Genomic DNA, 27,869 nt, shown 5'->3' on the forward strand with positions numbered 1-27,869 from the left:
TCTAAAATAATTTGTAAAGCTGCTTACGTATGTCTTCATTCCGGAGACAATATATAACAGGATTTAACAATGGGGTTCCCAAAGTGTACAAAAGAGACAAAGACTTGTTAATATTATTTGAGTGTACTCCAGATGGAATAAGATAAATACTGAGCAGAGACCCATAGTAGGAGCATACGATGGTCAGGTGAGAGCTGCAGGTTGAAAAGGTCTTCCTTCTGCCGGTGGTGGATAAGATCCCCATGATGGTGACAAAGATGGAGATATAGCTGCCTACAACCGACATAAATGGGAAGAGGACTATAACATTGGCAAAAAAGAATGTTTCTACCACAACAGCGGACGTGTCTGAGCAGGACAGTTCCAGCATCGGAAGGAAGTCACAGTAGAAGTGGTCTATATTCATGTCATTGCAGAATTGTAACTGGCAGATCAGGAAGATGGTGATCAGCACAAAGAGGAACCCGAGTAACCATGACCAGGTCACCAGATGGAGACGTAGCTTAGGATCCATAACAGAGGCATAACGCAATGGAACACATATGGCCAAAAACCGGTCAAAGGACATGACCGTGAGGAGATAGCATTCTGTGGCCGTGCAAGAAGCAAAAACATAGAACTGGACAATACAGCCAGAGAATGAGATGGTGCTACCTCCTGCCAGAGTAACGTCCATCATCTTGGGGACAACATTGGTAGAGAAGATAAAGTCACACACAGAGAGGTGGCAGAGGAAGAAGTACATGGGGGACTGTGCCAGGTGACTGGTGGACACCAAAATGACAATGAGAAGGTTTCCACTTATGGTCATGATGTACATTACAAGGATGCATATGAAGAGTATTATCTTGTATTCTTGAAGATCCTGGAACCCGATGAGGAAGAAGTCTCTGGCTATGGTGTAGTTGTGCTCAGACATAATCTGTTGGCAGACCAAACATATAATACATGATTATACAGTTATCCCAGATGAAAAAGTCAATTTATAATAGATATAGAACAAACCTTGTTACAAATTGGTGAATTAAAAAAATGATATCAATAATATATGAGTATAACATGCAAATTGAACGCATTTTAGGAGTGTTCTGTTAATTACCCTTAGCTGTCCCATCATTGGTGTCCGGAAACCAAAAGAAGGATAATTTCTGGTTTGTGATGGAGGCCTAGGGCTACAGAGTTTATGTGAAAGCCCTTCTCCTAGCAGGGAAATACTCATTTACCTGCTGCTGCAGTACAGACCAGCTCGACACAGGAGTATAGTTCTACATATGAAAGTGAACCAGTTCCACTTATATAGGCAGCTAGAGGACCTGTCACAGCCCCCTGGATCACAGGTTTTTTTTATTGTGTCCAGGGGTGCTGGTGGTGTGAACTGTAGTGGCAGGAGTACAGACAGCAGTGCAGAGGTCTGGGTGGCATATGGAGAGGGAGTCTCCGGCAGCTGCAGGTGGCTCACTGCAGTGCCGGAGTCCCGGTGGGTGAAGGAGGCAGGCAGATTCCTGGTTTTCTGGGCACGCGACTCCCTAGGGGTGTGTGCACCGCACTAAGGGATATTTAAAGGGGAAGAAGGCAAAATTAACAAACATCAGGCATCTGCAGTGTATATAAGGAAGTCTCTGGCAGGTATTCCCTGACAGAGTATAGGTTCACCCTGCTCCAGCATCCCTTGTGCTATTATATTGTTCCTGATATGGTTACTGTCCTCAGCCTGTTCTTGACTACCCTTACGCTTCATACTTCTGTAGCGCAACTATGCTCCTCTGCGTTTGACCCGGCCAGACATTGGACTCTCCTTTTTGTTTAACCCATTGGTACCTGACTTGCCCGCTTGTTGATGACCCGGCTAGATGACCATGATTCCATATTCTACCTCGCTAGTACTTATACCAACTCATAAGGGAAACCTGACCAGGGTGCCTTGACCGATGTGTTGGGTGCCACAGGAGGCAAAATCCCGATTGGTGGGGTCACTGGCAGAAACCCCAGGCATGGTTATACTCTGCACCCCTCTGTCAGGTCATGCCACTTCCCGAGTTGTTAGTACTGTACTACAGTTTGTGACAGAAAACTCTGGCCTTAAATGGAATATAGATCCCACCAATGGACCATCTCCTAAGGAGCTCCTGGAGCACCTGCTGACCAAGGTTAACAAGCTAGAGCAAGACCAAGCTCAAATTATGTAGTGCTCACAGACCTTAATGCAATGGGTAGAGGCAGCTTCAGCTTCACCACCGTCACCTCCACCAGCACCAGTGCCTCCAGCAGCTGTAGCTACTCCACTCCATATTCCGAATCCAGCAAAGTTTGATGGGAATCCCAAGGAATGTTGAGGATTCCTGAACCAGTCCCTGATTCAGTTCAAGATACAGGCAGCTTCTTTCCATCTGAGAGGACGAAAGTCACCTACATCATTTCCCTATTGACCGGACAATCATTGGCCTGGGCCTCTACGCTCTGGGAGAAAAGGATGCAATTCTCAATCAGAGTGCCAACTTCATTAGTGAATTTCAGAAGGTGTTCGACAAGCCCGGTCGAGTCACGTCAGCTGCATCAGCAATACTTTGGCTGAGACAAGGCACCAAAACTGTGGGTCAGTACACTTCCTTAGCTTCAGAGGTGGGTTGGAGTCTTTGATGGCAGCGTTCACTCAAGGTCATTTGGAGAGGATCAAGGATGAGTTGGCATCCGGAGAAACGGTTACTTCCTTGGATAGTCTCATTTCTATGTGTACTAGAGATGTGCGGCGGCCACTTTTTCGGGTTTTGGTTTTGGTTTTGGATCTGGATCTCCCTTCGTGTTTTGAATCTGGATTGGTTTTGGCAAAACCACCCTTGCGGGTTTTGGTTTTGGTTTTGGATCTGGATTTATTTGGAAAAATGCTAAAAATTGCTAAAATAATAGTTTTCAGGCCTGTTTTTGCCCCTAAAGTGTTATTAAGCTCAATAACATTAGTTTCCACTCATTTCTAGACAATTTTGATCACTTCACAGCTCACAACATCGTTTTCATTTACTGTAGTAGGGCCATAAGGTTATCCCGAGGTAGCTGGATGACTAAGCTAGGCGACAGCAGTGGGCATCACATACATGTGGACCTTACACTTCCAACCTGGCACATGTCGGAAGCAGAGCAGCACTACAGGGGCAGACATTGTGGCAGTTTAATAACCCCCCTTGTAGCTGCACTCCTCTTTTAGAACCTCCACACCATTAGCAAGAGAAGAGAACATTTGATTAGTTTAATATCTAACAAGACCCCTATCTGGCGTGAGGTCACGTGGTTTGTGAAGATACCTCCTTATCAAACTTGATCAGACAGGCTAGGCGTACGTTTTCCATTTCCTCCCTCACCACTTCACCACATTACATGTGTTCCTCCCGAAGGCACGCACTTGGTCTAGTACACTGACCATCAGCAGCTGTTGGGACTACTTCTTCCCAAACATTTATCAATCCATCCATACTATCCCAAAAGGAGGATATACTCTGGATGTCACTGATGACATCTATTCTTCCCCAATAGAGAAGGACCGATCTTCGTTCAAAGCTATACTAGTAGCTGCGCTCCTCTGGTAGAAGATCCAATCAAGTACCAAAACCCCTGTTTGGCTTGATTGAGCACTCTTCCTCATGTTCAGCCAAGGAGCAGTGGGCGTTTCGTGCAGCGCTTATTTAGTCTGCAAGGTAGTATCTGATTATATCAGTTTAATATCTAACAAGACCCCTATCTGGCGTGAGGTCACGTGGTTTGTGAAGATGCCTCCTTATCAAACTTGATCAGACAGGCTAGGCGTACGTTTTCCATTTCCTCCCTCACCACTTCACCACATTACATGTGTTCCTCCCGAAGGCACGCACTTGGTCTAGTACACTGACCATCAGCAGCTGTTGGGACTACTTCTTCCCAAACATTTATCAATCCATCCATACTATCCCAAAAGGAGGATATACTCTGGATGTCACTGATGACATCTATTCTTCCCCAATAGAGAAGGACCGATCTTCGTTCAAAGCTATACTAGTAGCTGCGCTCCTCTGGTAGAAGATCCAATCAAGTACCAAAACCCCTGTTTGGCTTGATTGAGCACTCTTCCTCATGTTCAGCCAAGGAGCAGTGGGCGTTTCGTGCAGCGCTTATTTAGTCTGCAAGGTAGTATCTGATTATATCAGTTTAATATCTAACAAGACCCCATATCTGGCGTGAGGTCACGTGGTTTCTGAACGCTGGGAGCATTACCAGTTGCCTCCTCATCTATCACCTAATGGGTGGAGGGGGGTGGGGTAATTGGTGGCAGGGGTGGGGTAATTGGTGGCCTCCACCTCTCTAGGACCCCAGGTTAGGAGATCCCTATATAGGTCTACCCTTATAGACCGCTATCTATGTAGTAGGGTCAATTAGTCTGCTACATCTGTCACCCAATTCACCGCTAAGGTTAATTTGTTTGAGCTGGCTGGCTAGGTGTGTTTTCCCTTACCTCCCTCACCACTTCACCAAATCACGTGTGTTCCTCCCGAAGCCACGCACTCGGTCTAGGAATGAATAAGACCATGGATGTCCCTGAGGACATGTTTTCATCCATTATGGATGGGGTGGAGAGCGAATCACCCATCTCCCCACCATTCATCCATCAAAGATTTAAAAATTTATGACGCTACAAAGAGCCAACAAATGACGCAGAAAGAGGTGCAAGAAAAAGATTTGCTGGGGCCCTGCCACCCAGCCATCCATCCATCCGGGACATCCTATCCAAAAAGTACGATAGGAAGGGATAAGACCATGGATGTCCATGAGGACATATTTTCATCCATAATAGATGATGTGGAGAAAGACACCACCCATCTCCCCACCATTCATCCATCAAAGATTAAAAAATTTAGGACGCTACAAAGAGCCAACAAATGACGCAGAAAGAGGTGCAAGAAAAAGATTTGCTGGGGCCCTGCCACCCAGCCATCCATCCATCACATCCCATCCAAAAAGTATGATAGGAAGGGATAAGACCATGGATGTCCATGAGGACATATTTTCATCCATAATGGATGATGTGGAGAGAGAAACCACCCACCTCCCCACCATTCATCCATCAAAGATTTAAAAATTTAGGACGCTACAAAGAGCCAACAAATGACGCAGAAAGAGGTGCAAGAAAAAGATTTGCTGGGGCCCTGCCACCCACCTAGCCATCCATCCATCCGGAACATCCTATCCAAAAAGAAGTACGATAGGAAGGGATAAGACCATGGATGTCCATGAGGACATATTTTCATCCATAATAGATGTGGAGAAAGACACCACCCATCTCCCCACCATTCATCCATCAAAGATTTAAAAATTTAGGACGCTACAAAGAGCCAACAAATGACGCAGGAAGAGGTGCAAGAAAAAGATTTGCTGGGGCCCTGCCACCCAGCCATCCATCCGGGACATCCCATCCAAAAAAGAAGTACGATAGGAATGGATGAGACCATGGATGTCCATGAGGACATATTTTCATCCATAATAGATGATGTGGAGAGAGAAATCACCCATCTCCCCAACATTCATCCACCAAAGAGATAAAAAAATTAGGACGCTACAACAGCCAACAAAACGACGCAGAAAGAGGTGCAAGATGACATTGTCCTTGGGCCCTCCCACCCACCCTTATGTAGTATACAGGACATGCATAGTTTAACAAACCAATCATTTCAGCGACAGGGACTTCAGCGGCAGGGACTGTCAACTGTGGCTGAAATGATTGGTTTGTTTGGGCCCCCACGAAAAATAAATGGCAATGGCCATTGCACAAACTGGCTTTACAAGATGTCATCCTCAGCATCAGATTCCTCAGCCTCATCCTCTTCTTCACACACAATTAATTCGTCGTCGCTGGAATCAACCAATACAGGAGGACTGTGTGTATTAGGAGGACATAAGTGCTGGTGAAGGAGGTCAAGTTCGTGGAATTTGAAATTCATTTTTATGAACATCATCTTCTCCACGTTTTGGGGAAGTAACCTCCTACGCCGATCGCTTACAAGGTTCCCAGCTGCGCTGAAGACTCTCTCAGAATATACACTGGAGGGTGGACAACTTAAGTAAAGCAAAGCCAGTTTGTGCAAAGAATGCCACATTGCCTTCTTTTCTTGCCAATAATGGAATGGACAATCTGACATACCTATATCGATGCTATCGGCAAAGTAGTCATCCACCATTCTTTCAATTGTGATAGCATCATAGTCAGTAGCAGTCGACATGTCCATTATGCTAGGAAGCTCCTTCAGTCCGGACCAGATGTCAAATATATTTCCGAACTGAATAGCAGTGGGTCTCCTAGGAAAATTTAGCTTTTTCCTCGCAACCCCAGTGGTAGAAATTGAAGGAGAAGTTGTGTGCCTGCCACTTTCCGCTTCAGCTGACAAATTTTGGAGCAAGAGGTCTTTGCACCTCTGCAGATTTGTTCCCATTGGTAACAAAGACACAATGTAAGACTTAAACCTAGGATCCAGTATTGTCGCCAAAATATAATGATCTAATTGTAAGAGATCGACGACCCTTGGATCCTTGCTAAGTGAACTAATAGCGTGATCCACTAGTCCTACATATTTTGCAGATTCACTGTGCTTCAACTCCTCCTTCAATTTCGCCAACTGCTTTTGCAAAAGGCCTATCAAGGGAATGACCTGGCTCAAGCTGGCAGTGTCAGAACTAACTTCGCGTGTAGCAGCCTCAAAGGGCTGCAGGATCTTGCACACCACGGAAATTATTCTCCACTGAGCTTGACTCAGGTGCATTCCCGTTCCTCTCCCTATGTCATAGGTCGAGGTGTAAGTTTGGATGGCCTTTTGCTGCTCCTCCATCCGCTGAAGCATATAGAGGGTGGAATTCCACCTCGTGACCACCTCTTGCTTCAGCTGATGGCAGGGCAAATTTAGCTTTTCTTGCAAGTCTTGCAATCTCCTGCACGCACTTGCAGAATGGCGAAAATGTCCACAAATTTTCCGAACAACGGACAACATCTCTTGAACACCCCTGTCCTTTTTCAAGAAATGGTGCACCACCAAATTTACTGTGTGAGCAAAACATGGGACATGTTGGAATTCGCCCACATGTAATGCACTCACAATATTGGTGGCATTGTCGGATACAACAAATCCCGAGGAGAGTCCAAGTGGGGTAAGCCATTGCGCAATGACTTCCCGTAGTTTTTCTAGGAGGTTTTCCGCTGTGTGCCTTTTACTGAAACCGGTGATACACAGTGTAGCCTGCCTCTGAATAGCAATGGGAGATGATGTTGCTGTTGCTGCTGCTGCTGTTGGTGCTGCTGCTGAAGGCAATACATCCACCCAGTGAGCAGTCACAGACATGTAGTCTTTTGTTTGCCCTGTTCCGCTTGTCCACATATCCGTGGTTAAGTGGACAGTGGGTACAGAGGCATTTTTAAGGACAGTAACAACGCTTTTTTTAATGTCCGTGTACAGCCTGGGTATTGCCTTCCTGGAGAAGTGGAACCTAGATGGAATTTGGTAACGGGGACACAGGATCTTTAGCAACTGGGTAAAACCCACAGAATTAATTGCGGATACTGGACGCACGTCTATTACGAACATAGTTGTTATGGCGTCAGTAATACGCTGTGCAACGGGGGGACTGCTGGCATAATTCATCCCCCTTTCAAAGGATTGACTTACAGTCAGTTGCTTGGCTAAGTGATCAGGACTAGCATTCCTGGTCCCTTTCCTTGAAGCAGCAGCAGCACCAGCAGCAGCAGAAGCAACAGGTGTACCTGATAAGGATGCTTCTGAGGAATCCAGGATAGGAGAGGATTCAGTCAGGATCATGACATTGGGTGCAGGACTACTTCCCAATCCCATAATCTCTGAGGATGGGGATGATGCAGTTGTTAGAGGAGATTGCAGGACCTTGGATTTAACAGAGAAAGGGGAGCAGGACGGTGACGCTGGGCGGGCTGCTACATGTTTGTTCACAGTTTCTTTTGACAAAAACTTCTGATGGATGCGCTGCAAATGACGTAACAGTGAGGAGGTCCCAAGGTGCTGCACGTCCTTACCTCTACTTACAATAGCTTTGCAAACGCTACACACGGCTTGACAGTTGTTGTCCGGATTGGGGTAGAAATAATTCCATACATACGAGGTGGATTTTTTGGTCTTTTGCCCTGGCATGACAATGGGCTTTTCCACAACAACTGTCTCCGTCGGTGCCTTAAAACAAACAACATCATCCCCAACATCGTCATCATCCGCATCCCTCTGTGTGCCAGCTTCACCAACAGAATCCACATCCAATTCCTCAGAAGCATCCTCAATAACCAGGTCAAAATCTTGACTGGGGATGCTCTTGCACACACTTGCAGAGGGCATGCAAATGGTGGAATGAACCTCCTCTTCACAAACAGTATTTGAAAGGTCCGGCTCACATATGGCATCCACGGACACACTTAGACTCTCCTCTGGGATTTGTGACATTTGTGAACTCGCCTTTGTCTTAAAAACTTTCATTCTTTTTTTTTGTAGTAGCAGAAGGGCTACCATCATTCTTCTGAGACGCTGTACCATCAGTCAGAAACAAAGGCCAAGGCCGTAGCCTTTCCTTCCCACTGCGTGTGGTGAACGGCATATTGCCAATTTTATTTTTCTCCGCACGTGACTTAATTTTTTTTTTATGGACCATTGTAAAATTTGATTTCTGCTTTGCTTTTACATGGCCTCTAGGCCTTTGACCATCGGCCTTGCCATCATGAATCTGACTGGTGGTAGCAGCTTCAGAAGTTCTATCAGGTTGCTGATCTCCCACTATTTCCTCCTCCATCATCCTCCCCCCCCAATTTTTTTTAATACTTTTATTTATTTTTATGATTTTTTACACTGGACACAGCCTGTGAAACTGGACACTGCCCCTGGTCACTGGACACTGCCCCTGGACACAGCCCGTTACACTGGATATATGTCGTCACACTGGACAAAGGATATATGTCGTCATACTGGACACAGGATATATGTCGTCACACTGGACACAGGATATATGTCGTCACACTGGACAATGGATATATGTTGTGACTTGTGACACTGGACACAGGATATATTGTCGTCACACTGGACACAGGATATATGTCGTCACACTGGACACAGGATATATGTCGTCACACTGGACACTGGATATATGTCGTCACACTGGACAATGGAAATATGTCACACTGGACACAGGATATATGTCGTCACACTGGACACAGGATATATGTCGTCACAGTGGACACAGGATATATGTCGTCACACTGGACACAGGATATATGTCGTCACAGTGGACACAGGATATATGTCGTCACACTGGACAATGGATATATGTCGTCACACTGGACAATGGATATATGTCGTCACACTGGACACAGGATATATGTCGTCACAGTGGACACAGGATATATGTCGTCACACTGGACAATGGATATATGTTGTGACTTGTGACACTGGACACAGGATATATTGTCGTCACACTGGACACAGGATATATGTCGTCACACTGGACACAGGATATATGTCGTCACACTGGACAATGGATATATGTCACACTGGACACAGGATATATGTCGTCACACTGGACACAGGATATATGTCGTCACAGTGGACACAGGATATATGTCGTCACACTGGACACAGGATATATGTCGTCACAGTGGACACAGGATATATGTCGTCACACTGGACAATGGATATATGTCACACTGGACACAGGATATATGTCGTCACACTGGACACAGGATATATGTCGTCACAGTGGACACAGGATATATGTCGTCACACTGGACAATGGATATATGTCACGCTGGACACAGGATATATGTTGTGACATGTCACACTGGACACAGGATATATGTTGTGACTTGTGACACTGGACACAGGATATATTGTCGTCACACTGGCCACTGTTTATATGTCGTCACACTGGACACAGGATATATGTCGTCACACTGGACAATGGATATATGTCGTCACGCTGGACACAGGATATATGTCGTCACACTGGACACAGGATATAGGTCGTCACACTGGACACAGGATATATGTCGTCACAGTGGACACAGGATATATGTCGTCACACTGGACAATGGATATAGATCACGCTGGACACAGGATATATGCCGGCACACATTACATGTCACACTGGACACAGGATATATGTTGTAACTTGTGACACTGGACACAGGATGTATTGTCGTCACACTGGCCACTGGATATATGTCGTCACACTGGACACAGGATATATGTCGTCACACTGGACACAGGATATATGTCGTCACACTGGACAATGGATATATGTCACACTGGACACAGGATATATGTCGTCACACTGGACACAGGATATATGTCGTCACACTGGACACAGGATATATGTCGTCACAGTGGACACAGGATATATGTCGTCACACTGGACAATGGATATATGTCACACTGGACACAGGATATATGTCGTCACACTAGACACAGGATATATGTCGTCACACTGGACACAGGATATATGTCGTCACACTGGACAATGGATATATGTCACGCTGGACACAGGATATATGCCAGCACACATTACATGTCACACTGGACACAGGATATATGTTGTGACTTGTGACACTGGACACAGGATATATTGTCGTCTCACTGGCCACTGGATATATGTCGTCACACTGGACACAGGATATATGTCGTCACACTGGACAATGGATATATGTCGTCACGCTGGACACAGGATATATGTCGCCACACTGGACACAGGATATATGTCGTCACACTGGACACAGGATATATGTCGTCACAGTGGACACAGGATATATGTCGTCACACTGGACAATGGATATAGGTCACGCTGGACACAGGATATATGCCGGCACACATTACATGTCACACTGGACACAGGATATATGTTGTAACTTGTGACACTGGACACAGGATATATTGTCGTCACACTGGCCACTGGATATATGTTGTCACACTGGACACAGGATATATGTCGTCACACTGGACACAGGATATATGTCGTCACACTGGACACAGGATATATGTCGTCACACTGGACACTGGATATATGTCGTCACACTGGACACAGGATATATGTCGTCACACTGGACAATGGATATATGTCACGCTGGACACAGGATATATGTCGTCACACTGGACACAGGAAATATGTCGTCACACTGGACACAGGATATGTCGTCAGTCGTCACACAGGACAGGACACAGGATATATGTCGTGAGTGACTTGTGACACTGGACAATGGATAAGATATAGGCCGTCACACTGGACACAGCCCCTTGTATTAATGCTGCCCCTGTACACAGTGTACTACCCAGCAGCACTCAGGGGCGGATCCAGGATAAAATGACAGGGGGGGCACCATGATAAAAGAGGGTTTAGGTGGGGGAGGGGCAGTGTTAGTGGTGCCAGTGTACATGCTAAGAGAGTGGCAGAGAGAGGGTGGGAATGGGACTAAAAATAGGCCCTTGCAGTTAAATTATGCAGGCCCACCATGGCGACAAATGCGAAGGATGTAATTGTGCGTGCGCCGAAGGCGCACTCCAGAAAATGGGGTGTGGCCACTCAACAGGGGGCGTGTCCTTGAGTGTAGTGTACAACACCATATACAACTTCTACACATTATGCAACAAAATACTACACCCCATTATACTTGCCCCTTACACATGATGCCAAATGGAATGAGCCAAAATTCACATAATGCCACACGGATTGAGCCAGAATTTACATAATGCCACACGGATTGAGACAAAATTCACATAATGCCAAATGGATTGAGACAAAATTCACATAATGCCACATGGATTGAGCCAGAATTCACAGTGTCACAGTGGACACAGGATATATGTCGTCACACTGGACAATGGATATAGGTCACGCTGGACACAGGATATATGCCGGCACACATTACATGTCACACTGGACACAGGATATATGTTGTAACTTGTGACACTGGACACAGGATATATTGTCGTCACACTGGCCACTGGATATATGTTGTCACACTGGACACAGGATATATGTCGTCACACTGGACACAGGATATATGTCGTCACACTGGACACAGGATATATGTCGTCACACTGGACACTGGATATATGTCGTCACACTGGACACAGGATATATGTCGTCACACTGGACAATGGATATATGTCACGCTGGACACAGGATATATGTCGTCACACTGGACACAGGAAATATGTCGTCACACTGGACACAGGATATGTCGTCAGTCGTCACACAGGACAGGACACAGGATATATGTCGTGAGTGACTTGTGACACTGGACAATGGATAAGATATAGGCCGTCACACTGGACACAGCCCCTTGTATTAATGCTGCCCCTGTACACAGTGTACTACCCAGCAGCACTCAGGGGCGGATCCAGGATAAAATGACAGGGGGGGCACCATGATAAAAGAGGGTTTAGGTGGGGGAGGGGCAGTGTTAGTGGTGCCAGTGTACATGCTAAGAGAGTGGCAGAGAGAGGGTGGGAATGGGACTAAAAATAGGCCCTTGCAGTTAAATTATGCAGGCCCACCATGGCGACAAATGCGAAGGATGTAATTGTGCGTGCGCCGAAGGCGCACTCCAGAAAATGGGGTGTGGCCACTCAACAGGGGGCGTGTCCTTGAGTGTAGTGTACAACACCATATACAACTTCTACACATTATGCAACAAAATACTACACCCCATTATACTTGCCCCTTACACATGATGCCAAATGGAATGAGCCAAAATTCACATAATGCCACACGGATTGAGCCAGAATTTACATAATGCCACACGGATTGAGACAAAATTCACATAATGCCAAATGGATTGAGACAAAATTCACATAATGCCACATGGATTGAGCCAGAATTCACATAATGCCACATGGATTGAGCCAGAATTCACATAATGCCACACAGATTAAGCCAAAATTCACAATACACTTCATAAACAGGGACATTGTGCGCCAAAGGCGCGCATTAAACATTTACACCATAATGTCCATTACACGTTAAGTTACACGCTATTATGTCCATTATGTATTATGCCAAACACCATAATGCCTATTAAAAATGATGCTACATAAGTGCTGCTTATCTACATGCTCATTGCCAAGGGTTCCATGCTCATTGCCAGAGGTTCCATGCTTGTTGCCATGTGGGATTACATGCTCATTGCCAAGGGGGAATACATGCTCGCGGTAAACGGGGACAGCTGCCGCCAGGCAGAAGTGATAGCCACTGACAGTGGCAGAGCCTGGCTGTATTCAGACCACTGCAGGTCCCGGCTATTTGAAAAAATACCCCTTTCACACCAGAAAATGCATTCCCAGGTTGGCCCCTTTTACACCAGCCTAGTCCCTGCATTTTCTGGTGTGAGGGGGAGAGAAAACCACCCCTTCCCCCCTTTAACCAGTTATCTAATTTAAACGGCTATATCTTCGGAACCAACTGACCCATTTACATGAGACAAATATCATATTGAAGAACTTTTGAGTGGACTTTGAATGATTTTGGTCCAGTGAAACTGAAACGTTTGGCTCCAGAGTAACCTGCCCTCAAAGAACATGAACAGCCATGAAATTACATTTCAAAAATAAAAAAATTGGTTTACATGCAATATCTCTGAAACCGATTGGCCGATATGGACCAGCCTGGTATCATATTGAAGGCCCAGCGATTTGGAATGGAATGAGATCAACCACAAGCTTCAGCGATGCCAGGGGGGGAACTGGCAGCCGCCGGAACCGGGTGGGAGTCGGAATTGACGGGTCCCATATTATCCTATGGGGAAAAAAACGTTACAGCTTCGCCAGGCGATATCTCCGGTTCCCGGGAGGCTAGAGACACTGGGCTGGTCTCGTTGGAAAGCCCTGGTCCTCAGCTACAAAATTAATGACAGGGGGGGCACGTGCCCGGGTGCCCCCCCCTGAATCCGCCACTGCCAGCACTGCAGCCCCTGTGTGTGAGCACTGCAGCACTGAGTTAGTTAAATCACAAAAAAAACACAGGGTTCAGGGCTAAATAAAATAAATCACAACACAGGGCTTAGGGCTAAATAAATCACATCAGGGCACGGGCCACAGGACAGCCCCTGGACAGTGGACACTGCAGCCCCTGCGTGTGAGCACTGCAGCACCTAGTTAGTTAAATCACACTACAGGGCTCAGGCCACAAGTCTACAACACAGGGCAGTGAGGGCAGGTCACGGAGCACATGGCACGGAGCACAGCACAGGGCAGTGAGGGCAGGTCACGGAGCACAGCACAGCACGGAGCACATTGCACGGAGCACAGCACAGGGCAGTGAGGGCACAGGTCAGGTCACGGAGCACATGGCACAGAGCACAGCACGGAGCACACGGAGCTTCCCAACCACCCTCTTCCCTCTCCAAGATTGGAGTGAAGATGGCGGGCGCGCGTGCGTCTTTTATAAGATCCCGCTCCCACGAGAATCCGACAGCGCGATGATGACGTTCGGCCTCGTTATTGTTCCGGAATTCAGGCTGGAACACCCGAGCCGGCTCGGATCTGGCCCGGATCCCCGATATTCGGATCTGTCGGATCTCGGGGATCCGGACCCGCTCATCTCTAATGTGTACCAGAGTGAACCTGCGTCACCAAGAGAGAGAGAAAGAGAAGGAACAATCACGAAAATACAGCTTCAAGCTGGCTCCTTGATTTATTCCTCCTGTTCCTTGTACTTCTTCTGCTCCTCAAGCTTCTTCTATTCAGCAGGCCAAGGAGCCAATGCAAATTGAGAAATGTCATCTTCCTATTGTAGAGAGAGAGAGAGAGAGAGAGAGAGAGAGAGAGAGAGAGAGAGAGAGAGAGAGAGAGAGAGAGAGAGAGAAGAAGATTAAAAAATCACCTGTGCTTATATTGTGGTGGATCTGGACACCTCCTTTCTTTTTGTCTGATATGTCTTGGAAATGACAAGGCCTAACTGATCATGGGGTGGTCAGCTTAGGTACATTATCAGACACCCCTACCCGAGTCTCCACAGTGGGATTCACAATTGATGTAACACTTCTTTCACATTGACCTCCCATTTTCATCAAGGCCTTCTCGGATTCTGGTGTCGATGGAAATTTCATTACAGCACAGACAGTGCAGCGCTTAGGAATTCAGTGTCAAGTGCTCCCATCCACCCCTGGATGGGGTGGATGGGAGCAAATTACCATTCTCTAGCATACAATCTTACAAAGTACCAGCCTCCATGCAAGTAGGAGGGCTCCACAAAGAAGTTATTCCTTTCCTTGTTCTTCCATCAGCAGAAAATCCCAATATCCTAGGGTTGCCATGGCTTTCGTTGCACTCACCCACGTTAGACTGGAGGAAGCCGCAGGTTTTAGACTAGGGTTCAGATTGCCATGGTTGGTGCCTCGCCAAAGTTGAATGACCCCATTGCACGATATCCTTAGACAGTTTGTCTCCCAGCTCTTCGCTCCTTTTGCCCTATCAAGCCTATGCTGATGATGTATTAAGTCAAAAGGAAGCAGATCAGCCCAGAGGGAATGGGACTGTACCATTGATTTGGTACCCGGGAAGACACCTCCTTGAGGTAGGGTGTTTCCATTATCCTTGACTGAAGTCCAGGGTGTCTTGGGGAATATCAAGGCCAATTTAGAAAGAGCCTTTATTAGAGAGTCCAAATCTCCAGCAGGTGCAGGCCTGTTGTTTTAAAGAAGAATGGTTGTCTCAGACCCTGTATCAATTACAGGGGCTAAATGTGGTTACATTTAAAGACCGGTTCCCTCTTCCACTGATCTCGGAGCTCTATGAAAGGATAGAGGGAGCACAAGTCTTTACTAAATTGGACCTTTATGGAGCATATCATTTAATTCAAATTTAAGCGGGCGATGAGTGGAAGACAGCATTTAACACTCAGGATGGGCACTTCGAGTACCTAGTGATGCCCTTTGGCCTGAGCAATGCCCCACGCAGTCTTTCAGAGATATATGAATTATATTTTTCAAGATCTTTTAAATACGTTTGTTGTAGTTTATTTGGACGATATCTTAATTTTTCCAGAAAACTTCCAGAAACATCATCTCCATTTCCAGAAAGTGTTGTCTTGTCTTTAGAAAAATAAACTATATTGCAAAATGGAGAAGTGTTCTTTCGAGCAACGTGAAATGCCGTTCTTGGGATTTATTGTCACGGGCACTGAGCTGCGTATGGACCCACAAAAACTTTTTGCCATAACCATTTGGCCCCAACTAGTAGGGCTAAAACCCATTCAGTGGTTTTTACGATTCTGCTACTTTTACAGACAATTAATCAAGAATTATTCATCAGTAGTGGCTCCTATAGCCAAGCACACCTGTAAAGGGAAAAAATACCAAGGAATGGCCTCCTATGGCTAAGCAAGCCTTTTCTCTTCTCAAACAACTTTTTGTCTCCGCCCTAATCCTGAGAAGTCCTGATCCAGGCAAGCCATTTTTTCTGGAGGTAGATACTTCTTCGGTCCGAGTCGGTGCAGTTCTTTTCCAGAAAGATTCCGCTAACAAGTGGTATGCTTGTTTTTTTATAAGAAATTCCAATCACCTGAATGTGGTAGGGGATAATGAGTTGTTGGCCATCAAACTGGCATAACAGGAATGGCAACATTTATTAGAAGGAGCAAAATTTCCAGTATCCGTCTATATGGATTACAGGAATTTACTGTATCTGAAGACAGCCCATTGTCTAAATTATCGACAAGCAAGGGTGTCCTTACTCTTTGATCGTTTTAATTTTATCCTAACTTAGCGCTCAGGTGACCAGAATGTTATGGCTGATGCACTCTCTCTGGGTTTTAAGCATCTTCTTCAGAAGAATTAGATGAACAAAAACCCATGCTGAAATCTTCATGTTTTATTGCATCCAAGAAAATCCAAATTCTGGCCGGGAAAACGTTTGTTTCTTTAAAATTATGAAAAAAACTAATGGAATGGTTTAATTTATCTTTATTCGCTGGGCATGTAGGGGTCAACAAGACTCTAATATGTTGCAATTACTGGTGGTCTTCTGTTAGAAGGGATGTCAAGAACTGCGTGGCAGCTTGTGACATCTGTGCTGAAGATAAAGCAACAACGCAAGCCCCGGCAGGGTTACTTCAACCTCTTCCAATCCCGAGACGGCCATGGACTAACATTTACATGGACTTCATAACCGAGCTTCCTACCAGTGACGGATGTAACACGATTCGGGTGGTGGTGTTTCTGAAGCAGCTCACTTTATTCCTTTAAAAGACCTTCCTTCAGCTCACAAATTGGCTGAGATTTTTATCAAGGATATCTTCATGCTCCATGGATTTCCACAAAATATTGTGTCGGATAGAGTAGTCCTGTATACTTCCAGGTTCTGGTGAGCCTTATGTGCCTCTTTGAATATTAAGCTCCATTTATCATCAGCCTACCACCCACAGAGTAAAGGGCAGAGTGAGAGGGTCAATCAAGATCTGGAAAAATTATTAAGGATTTACGTGGCAGCTGACCAGGATAATTGGTTGGCTTTGATATCTTGGGTGGAATTCGCCCATAATAATCTATTCCATTCCCCCTTCTTTATTAAAAATGGATATCATCCCATTCTTCCAGAGTTTATTTCTGGTTCTGCAAGTCCATTGCCAGCTGTCCAGCATACAGTCAAAAGTTTTCTGGGAACTTGGGTAGTACCACGGCGCCCACTAAGCAATTTTCTTAGTGGGCTATTCTCCGTAGTGAAATCGCATCTGATCGCACGCCGTTAATGGTGCCGTGTGATCCGATGCGATGCTCCTTCAGTTAATAATAAGTGCACTCCTGCCCGAGGAGATCATCGCATCGCAGCTCCTTTAGTATATATTAAGTGCTCTCCTGCCCGATGAGAGCATCCGATGTGATGCGATGCAATATTTCATTGTATAAGCACCCATAACGCATCCTCCCAACCTTTTCATACCCCCACCATCCACGTCGGCATGGAGTTGATCTTATAAAGTATGGCGAGGTAAGCGAGCCACAGAGCCTGAAGCATGGCGAGTGTATGGAGCCCAGCAAGGGGACGCGGAATACATGTAAAGTAATCCACATCCCCTCGCGGAGTTCTCTGCACACGCTTCAGGCTTCGTGGCTCGCTGCGCTCGCCACACTTTATAAATTCAACTCCACGCCGACGTGGATAGTGGGGGTATGAAAAGGTCGGGAGGACATGTAAGCGGTCGCCATGCTTCGGGGGTGGCGTGGATAGTAAGGGTGTTTTAGGAACACATTCACACCTGCCATATCATACATCTGACACAGTAATGACGACATGTGTTAACGATTAACTTGAATTTACTTAATAATTAAAAATAACATATCACATTAATTACAGTATTTACAATTATAACAATAAATTAAGTAAAATAACATGAAAAATGACAATCAATAATGAAAGAAACCATTAAGAACAAAGCCACTCTTCACACTGTGCTTTGGCCTTAGGAAGCAGCGCAAGTGCATGCAGAATACAGAGAAACGCATTATCAGCGCCCAGAGTCTTCCGCCACATAAATTCCTGCAGGTAGGAGTTTAAATGTTTGCGGGACGTGCCTCTTTGGTGCTTGTTGTGCCATTTACATGCCCCCCACAGGCGCTCAATGTTTTGGTTGTGAACACCTGACTCCGGGTCGACAAAGTTAAACCTGTGATTCACACGAGCATGTTCATATTCGGCCTGGTCAAGCTGCTCCGTAATATAGGCCCGCCAGCAATCAGAGTAAATCCCTGGTTGCACAAATTGATTGATGGCAGCCATCAATGTAGTGGCATCACGCTTCTCGACTGGAGTTAGAAAGCAGTCACCAGTCTCCCTGCAAATCCCTCAAAATATCCACTGCCGTCCCACATGGCTTTTACGTTTCACAAACAGGCTCTCGTCCACTTCGACTATCTTTCCGGTACCACCAATTTGCCGTTTGGGCTGTGCAATTAGGTCCAGAGTGCAGGCCTCACACATTAAACTGTTATACTGGACTGTAGTTTTATTAGACAACTGAAGTTGATGCTCACAATAAGTTACAGTTGTCAGGAAGGATAACCGGCACCCCGGGAACCAATGCGCCGCTCACCTTGAGACAGGCTTTAATGTGGCAGTGCCAAATGCATTCTTTCATTGATAGGTGCATAGGGTGTCCGTTAACACAATTTTGCGTGACTGGAAGCAAATTGTGCTGTGGAAAAAACAGCCTTCTCCTCTGTCTTTGGCAAGGTGAACATGCTCACAGGTTCACCAGACATTACTGTGACTTTTCTGCTCTCCCTGATGCAGCCTGATGATTACTGTCAGTTATTCAGCTCTGATGGAATCTGACAGGGACCGGGGACACTATGCAAGTTCTGACTGAATACGATATTTGCACAGCCTACGTTGATTCTGAAAGCACAGCTATACTAACTGCCCTAATGTCCATACCATATTAACATAGAAACATAGAATTTGACGGCAGATAAGAACCATTTGGCCCATCTAATCTGCCCCTTTTTTTACCCTTCAGGTAATCTCAACCCTTTTCAATCCTTATTTCTTTATAAGGATATTCATATGCCTATCCCAAGTATGTTTAAATTGTTCTACTGTCTTAGCCTCTACCAGACTACTGAGATTGCATCACATCGCACGGCACTAAAACGGGCGATGCGATGCGATTTCCCTATGCTAGCATACATATGCTAACTGGGCGCCATGCTAATACACAAGTACCATTTTCTGAGCATTTGGTCAAAGGTAAAGACAAATTTGGAAAATTCCTCAGAATGTTATAGGAAGTGCTCCAAATATAAAAGGAGAAGTTTCCATGAGACGAGGTTTGGCTCTCCACCAAACATTTACATCTTAAAGTGCCGTTAATGAAGTTGGCCCAAAGATTTATTGGACCTTTATGCATTCTTCAAATAGTTTGGTGGCAGTGAGACTTAATCTTCCAGAGTCTTTGAAAATCCCCAATGTCTTAAATGTATCACTCCTCAAACCACTCATCACTAATTGGTTCACTGTTCTCAATCATTCTCCTTCACCCATTCCGGTAGTGGGTCAGGAGGAGTATGAGATTTTAGATTTTAGATATCAGAACGTCCAGAGAGACAGTTCAATTCTTAATTGATTGGAAAGGTTACAGGAACATTGTTGGGTGAAGGCTGGGTTGGGAGTCCATGCTCCTCAGTTGCTTCAGAAACTTTAGTAACTATTTCCTGACAAACCATTCAATGGGTGTTCGGTGCCCACCAGTACGGGAGGGGGTGATGTCACAGGCCCCCGGACCATGGGGGTTCTTACCTGTTCCAGGAGCTCGTGGTGCAGGTGGCAGCAGCAGGTGTTCTGCAGCAGTGCGGAGGTCTGAGCGGCGTATGGAGAGGGAGTCTCCGCCAGCTGCAGCATCAGAGTCCTGTCATTTGGAAGAGACAGGCGGCTTTCAGATTGTGTGGGCACTCGCCTCCCTAGGGGCGCATGTGCCACAGTAAGGGATATTAAAAGGGGAAGCAGGCAAAATTAGTAGACATCATCAGGCATCTGCAGGGTATAAAAGGAGGTCTCTGGCAGGCATTCCATGCAGGGGATAGGTTAACCTTGCTCCAGCTTCCCTTGTACTATTATATTGTTCCTGATATTGTTACTGACCTCAGCCTGTTCTTGACTACCCTTATGCCTCATCCTTCTGTACCGCAACTGTGCTTCTTTGTGTTTGACCTGGCCTGACATTGGTACATGACTTGCCAGCTTATTGCTGACCCAGCTAGTCCATAGTCTACCTAGTACTTATACCAGCTCATAAGAGAAACCTGACCGGGGTCCGCAACCAACGTTTTGGGAGCCACAGAAGCCCAATCCCGATTGGTGGAGTCACTGGCAGAAAATCCCCAGTATAGTTAGATTCCACGCCCCTGTGTCAGGTCATGCCAATTTCCAAGTTATTAGACCAGTACTACAGTTTGTGACAGGACCCTTAGGAGTCTTAATTGTTCTGCAATCCTCTAGTGATCCATTATATTCTCAGTGAACCTTATTATGCATCAAAATTTCTTCAAACATTGTCAGAATTTGCTCCGCATTTTCACATCTGCAGCCACGTCTGTGTTCCTTACCTGCACGCTGGTACATCCTGTGGAGCAAGTTCCTGTACAGCACTGTCCTGAAGTGTTCTCCATGGCGAGATCTACATGGTGTTCCCTGGGGCCTAGTCAGCATCACACGCTGATTCCAAGCCAGTCCCATGCTACATGGGCACCGCCATGACACCTGTAGTCACATGACTGAATCTCCCAATAGTTTTCCTGTGACCTTTACACTCTGATCTGTGCACTGGACCATGTGATCAAGGAGTGCACAGGTACTTCCTGAAGTTGATTGATGCTTCAACTTGCAGCCAATCACAGACAGGCAGGGGGGTATATAGCAGAGGCCTCTGGCCCTTCCCCCTTGCCTTGAACAACTAGCTTCATCCCTGAGTACCTCCATAAGTCAGCGTTCTAGGCTCTATGTTCCCTATTCCAGCATTCCTGTGTTATACTTGTGTGATCTGCTGCGGCTGCTGCTGCTGCTGTTATCTAAAGCTCCTGGGTTAACCATCCACCCGCCAGGTTACCTTCCAAAGCTGAATAACACCTACAGCTCCAGGAAAAGAGCTCAGAGCTTTCCAGAATCCATCAGCAGAGATTGCTATTGGCTCCCAAAGCCATTACCATTATCATATCCCTAGGCAACACAGACATCGACTCTAAATTCTTCAAGGTCTTTCTAAGGCTCCAAGACTGCAAATATCCCATGTCGGCTCCCAGGCTGTCATCATCCGGTGTTGGCTCCCAGGCCATCAATATCCTGTGTCAGCTTCCAGGCCATCAACATCCCATCTCAGCTCCCAGGCCATCAACGACCCATTTGGCTCCCAGGCCATCGACAATCCCTCTGGCTTCCTGGCTATTGACATCTCTCTGGCTCCCAGGCCATCGACATCTCTCCGCCTCTCAAGCTGTCAACATCTCTCTCTGGCTCCCAGGCTGACGCAGTTCATACATTCAAACCATCAGCAATTCCTAGATCATCCGGTGCAAGTCCCAAGTACCACTGTCTCAAGTACACAAGCACTTATCACTTACCGTTTCCCGTGATTGGCCAGTTAGGTGTGGTAACTTGGTCAGAGGGCCGTGACCTTGACACAAAAAGCAGTGGTGTACAAACCTCCTTGCGGGCGTCCCTGGTGAAAACTGTTGGCGGTGTTAGACTCTGCACCTCTGATCAGAGTCTCGTCAACTCCCCCACCTAGCTGTGCTCGCAGTGCCAGTGCTATATGAACTGACCTTACTTGAGACTTCCAGTATTCCAGTTCCAAGAACCTACCACTGGCTCACTGCTGCCATAGCCGGGGACACCAGAGACCCGAACCCTGATAGTTTGTTCAAGGCCAATGGACCTGGTATATGATCAGAATGTGGGGCCAGCGGCTTTACAACACATTTGTTGGCAAGCTGCTCAATCAGAGGTTATGTCACTCAGGTGTCAAAAGGGAGGGGTAATTCTGGCTAGGAAAAAAACATTTTGTATCCTGAGTGCTATTGGAGAAGCCAGGGGTATCTCCAGGTAAGCTGGCTCTCAGATGTTATATGCCATTATCATGTGGCCTTACACTATGCTATTAAGCCCAGACATATATGTTACTGCTAATGGGATAGGTTTGGGAGTGTGGTCCCCCCTGTGTTGGTAGGGCTGGTCTGCTCCAGGTTAGCACACCCTAACACTTTATTAACTCTTATTTTTCCTATCACATTGTATATATTTTAATCACACCTTCACTCTCTTACATAGCACTTATGTGCTTCTTGTTAACCCTTACTAATTTTCATTTGTGTGCTGCCCTGGAGTACTCAGCCTTTGCTGGCATGTTGGGGGCCCACACCCCAGACCCATACCCAGTATTAGGGACCCCCAGTGACACAGAGACACCTTGACGTACGGCCTGGGGGCTTAGCCCTATATCTGCAGATATATGCAACCAAGATCTCTGTATTATATGATTAATATGTAGTTATTTCTCACTCAGTGTGCAATTGGGATACAAAATGTTTTTTTTTCCGGGCCAGCGGCTTTACAAGATGTCACATCCTGGATGGAGACCCAGGATGTGACACAGCATCAGGTAATAACTTACCTCCAATTAGATTCCAACATTCTCTCATCCAACCTGCTCTGCCACCCGCCTACTCCTGTCTCTAGTTGTCAACTCCTCAGAAGTATGATGGAAATCCCAAACATTGCTGGGGTTTCATCAACCAGTGTGAAGTTCAGTTCGAGTTTGCTTTCACAGAACTTTCCAACACCCCAAACCAAAGTGGCATACAGTATATAATCTTTCTGCTTACCGGTCCTGCCTTGTAGGAGAAGTCCGATCCTCTCCTGGCAGAGTATGAAAACTTCATTGCCGCCTTCCGAAGAATTTTCAATGAGCCAGGGTGACCTGCCTCTGTAGCCACTGAAATCTTCTGAGTGAAGCAGTGGTCCCAACCTATGGATCACTATGTTATAAAAGGTACTTCTGTACTTTCACGGCGCCAGCATGGCGCCGCGCGTCAGAGTCCCCTTGCGGGGCTCGCTTCGCTCGCCCACGCTGCGGGCTCGGTGGCTCGCTACGCTCGCCACGCTAATTAAAATCAACTCCATGCCAACATGGATAGTGGAGGTATGAACTATCCATGTTGGCATGGCGTTAACTTAGTTTATTTTACTTAGTTAGTGGCGAGCGTAACCCGAAAGTACGCGCGGCGCCGTGAAAGTAAAGAAGTACCTTATAAAATTTCAGACTCTGGCATCTGAACTCCAGTGAAACAATTAAGCATTATCAGCAGCCTTTTGGTTGGGTGACTTACAGATGGAGGGCCTCTCAGCCAGCGCTGGGAATCACCAGAATCCCCCCCACTGGCGATCGTCAGTGGAGTGGCGCTCCTTTATGCCTGGGATGTGTGAGCATCACATGCACGCACTTTCTCTGCCCATCTCTGCTTCAGGGAGATGGGCAGGGTTAGGGGGGGAGCTGGGGCAGCTGCAGTGGGCAGAGGGTGAGCTGCAGTGGGCAGCAGAGGGCTCAGTCGGAATGGGGTGCACAAGCCTCTTGTGTGCTGCACGCCCCCTTCTGGCGGATGGCTGGGGCTGGCGGTTGGTGTTTTGATCGCTGGGAGCAGCTCCAATGGGAGCTGCTCCATCTGTACCTAGCAAACCGGAAGATCTGATCTCCCTGTGTATCAAGATGGATCTGCATCTGCGAGAATTTAACCTAGTGAAGTTAAAAAAAGGGCCTCCCAAGGTTCAGTCATCTCCCATACCCCAATCTCTACCACATCCAGTGTCACCTGCCCTGGAAGAACCTATGCAGTTAGGTAGATCCCGCCAGACACCCAAAGAATGTGCTAGGAGGCAACTAAATAATCTATATCTCTATTGTGATCTTGTGCTGCCCCCGGTCATTTCTGTCAATCCTGTCCCAATAGGTCGGGAAATGCCAAAGCCTAACCTGTCAAGGAGGAGTCAGATTAGGTCACATTGCCAAATCTTCTCAGCAACTTTATCACCTTAGAGGTGGTAAAGAAATTCAAGTTACCTGTAGTTCATTTAGATTCTCACTTCTTCCTGTGGATGGAAGTAAAATCATCGGCAGTGGCATTACTCACCATACCAGTCCCCTAGCTCTCCAAGTTGGGGTCCTGCACAAAGAACGGTTGAAACTTCTTGTTGTTCCTAGAACATCCTACAGTATTGTGCTAGGTAATCCTTGGCTTCGTTTGCTCAATCCCAGGATCAACTGGGTAACGCTACAGATTGAAGAATGGAGCAGCTATTGTCAAGACCACTCTGTTTCTCTGAACCCCAGACCCTTCCAGGCTTACCCAAGTGATATAGGGCTGCATTTATCAAGCAATATTTGCGGTTAAATCCCCGAAAACATCATTTTTTGCGGGTTAACCGCAAATATTTAGTATCCCCCAAATGTATTAAAGGGGGACCGCAGCAGGGATCTCCGATCCCTGCTGCGATCCTCCCTGCAGCGCCACCGGCCGCATCCCCCATAGGTTTCTATGGGGGATGCGAAGCTGCCCGATGTATCAACATCGGGCAGCCCGGCATCGCAGCCCTGGGCTATCGCCATTCTAATGTGGCGATAGCCCGTTGTAGCCTATGGCTACACTTCGCACTGCCCGAGCAGGGCAGTGCGTTAAGAGGGGTCGGCGGGGGTCAGCGCATAACCGCGCATGCGCTGACTCCCCGGCTTCCGGGTCAGGGCTTCGCAGGGACGGGCTCCTATCGGAGCCCTGTCCCTGCGCCCTGAATTTGATACATTGCCCCAATATGATCGCATTTTACAATGCGATCCTGGGCAGTAATATTCCGCCCAGAACGCATTGTAAATGCAGTCAATGATAAATGGGCCCCCATAGAGAGTACCAACACATCTTTAGCAAGAAAGCTGCTAATCAGTTACCTCCTCATCATGAGTGGGACTGTCCCATAGATTTGCTTCCTACTAAAACGCCTCCAAGGGGTTGTACTTGTAACCAACTGTCACTCCTTGAGACCCAAACCATGTCCAAATATATTCAGGACAACCTCCAGAAGGGGTTCTTTTTAATTTATTTTTAATTTGTTTATTAGCGAATCACAATGCAAAATAGAAATATCTCCATAACATAGAAGCAGAAAAGGCCACACATAAAGAGGGAAATCAGTTGTGGTGCAATAATAATTAAGAAAAAAACGAAATGTGATTCTTTTTAACAATTTTGTATAGAGATAAGAATAAATTGTATGAAAAGGATAAGTTAGAAAGGGAAAAGAAAGAAATTAAGAGGTAGAAAAGGAAGAGGATGGAGAGTGGAGCTAGAAAGAGAAGTAGAAGGGAAAGGTAAGGGAAAGGAAAGGTGGGTCCTCGGTGGTATATGATAATAGCAGTAGTAGATTAGGGGTCAGTCAGCAAGGCTATGTATCATATAATGAATGGGGAGGTGGTCTGCTGGAGGGAAGACCAAGGAGTCCAAACAGAGTTGAATTTATTTAGAGGAGTGTTTACGGATGCTTGTCATATACTCCATGCGGTACACATGCCATAGGAAGAATATTATGGAGTGCATGGAGGGAGTCGCGTTTTTTTCCAATCCCGATCTGGCAGGTGGCCGCAGAAACTACATGACGCATCAATTTGTTTTGTGGCTTGAATAGGGTTGGGACATCCAGTGGAAGGAGAAAATATTTGGGGTCATTTGGAATGGGTGTAAGTACTAGATTTTCTACGTATTAGATGACCTCTTTCCATAGATCAGCTATCTAAGGGCATTTTCACCAGATATGCATAAATGATCCTGCGGAATCGCATCCTCTCCAACATTTGTCAGATATGTTGGAGTATATTTTGCTGAGTCTAGAGGGAACGTAGTGCCATCTATAGAGCAGTTTATATGTGTTTTCTTTAATTTTTACACATATAGAACTTGAGGCGACGTTGCCCCATATCTCTGACCAATCCTCATCACTTAATGAACCGTTTAAGTCTGTACCCCAGGCCATTTCAGAAGTGACTTGTTGGGGGGTGGATTTATCAATGAGTAGCGTGTATATAAGAGAAATTAGTCCTCTAGTGGTGGACCGTCGAAGGCACAGTGCCTCAAAGGTAGATAAGGGCCTGTTGGTGATAATGGACATCAATGTGGAGTGAAGATGCCTAAGTTGGAGGAAGTGAAAGAAGTTCCTAGTAGGTACTTCCTTGTCGGCTTGAATCTGAGAGAATTGGGAAAAAGTCTCATCTCTGGTGATGTCATTAAGGAACATTATGCCTCTGTCTCTCCAAGGGCCTTATTTTGGTTCATTCTTTCTGACAAAATCCTTCTTAGATGGGCAAAACCATGTGCACTGCAGGTGGGGCAGGTGTTACTTGTGCAGAGAGAATTAGATTTCGGTGGGGTTTTACTTCAAAGTGAGATCTATATTGCAGTTAAAAATAAAGCAGTCAATATTTTCCCTGCACAGAAACAAAATTACTCACCCAAATCTAATTCTCTCTGCACATGTTACATCTGCCCCCCCTGCAGTGCACATGGTTTTGTCCATCTAAGAAGGATTTTGTCAGAAAGAATGAACCAAAATAAGGCCCCAAGGGAGGAATGCAGTGTTGTGCATGCCCGGAGGAAAGGCAGGGTTACATAGGATGGGAATGATAGGGGACGGGCTGGGTGCTAAATTATACTTTTTATTTGTGTAATCCCAAACAGATAGAGACCGAGACACTATTGGGTGAGAGGTTATACCTTTAGGTCACTTGAGTCTCGGGATCCAGAGGAGGGAAGAGAATGAGGACAGTCCCAATTCAGCAGCCTCAATATTCGTCCAGACCTTCCTTGCTTCGGGGTTACACCATTGAACAGAGTAAACTAACTGCGCTGCTATATAATATCGTTTAAAGTCTGGGATGCCCCGTCCTCCACTATGTGAGGGGTGCTGTATTGTTTGCAGGCGGATTCTGGGGTGTTTATTCGCCCAGATAAAACAGGAAGTTTGAAATCTCAGGAATTTAAGTAGGGAGGGACAAAGATTGGGAGGGTCTGAAAATCCAGAAGGGGTTCTTATGACCTTCTACAGCCCCACCTTCTTATGTGTCAAGAAGAAGGACGATGGACTGCACCCTTGTATAGACTACAGGGGTTTGAACGAGATCCTGATAACAGCTACCCACTTCCTCTCATCACGGAACTCTTCGACTGGGTCAGAGGTGCCAAAATATTTAGCAAATTGGATCTCAGAGGGGCCTAAAATGTCATCAGGATCCATGAAGGAGATGAGTGGAAGACAGTGTTTAATACCAGAGATGGGCAT

The 27,869-nt window shown here is 46.2% G+C and overlaps 1 protein-coding gene across 1 annotated transcript; it reads right to left on the minus strand.

Moving 5' to 3' along the window:
* On the minus strand, positions 1–27,869 carry LOC146073392 (olfactory receptor 11A1-like). The gene is made up of 4 exons (XM_083180570.1): positions 27,730–27,869; positions 20,301–20,409; positions 18,873–19,019; positions 1–922 (listed from the first exon to the last, which is right to left on the minus strand). The coding sequence occupies exons 1-4, from the start codon at positions 27,867–27,869 to the stop codon at positions 2–4; spliced, it is 1,317 nt and encodes a 438-aa protein (XP_083036696.1). The 3' UTR covers position 1.

The sequence above is a fragment of the Crinia signifera genome, chromosome 4, assembly GCF_055691185.1.
Source record: "Crinia signifera chromosome 4, ASM5569118v1, whole genome shotgun sequence".
Taxonomy (NCBI): Eukaryota; Metazoa; Chordata; class Amphibia; order Anura; family Myobatrachidae; genus Crinia; species Crinia signifera.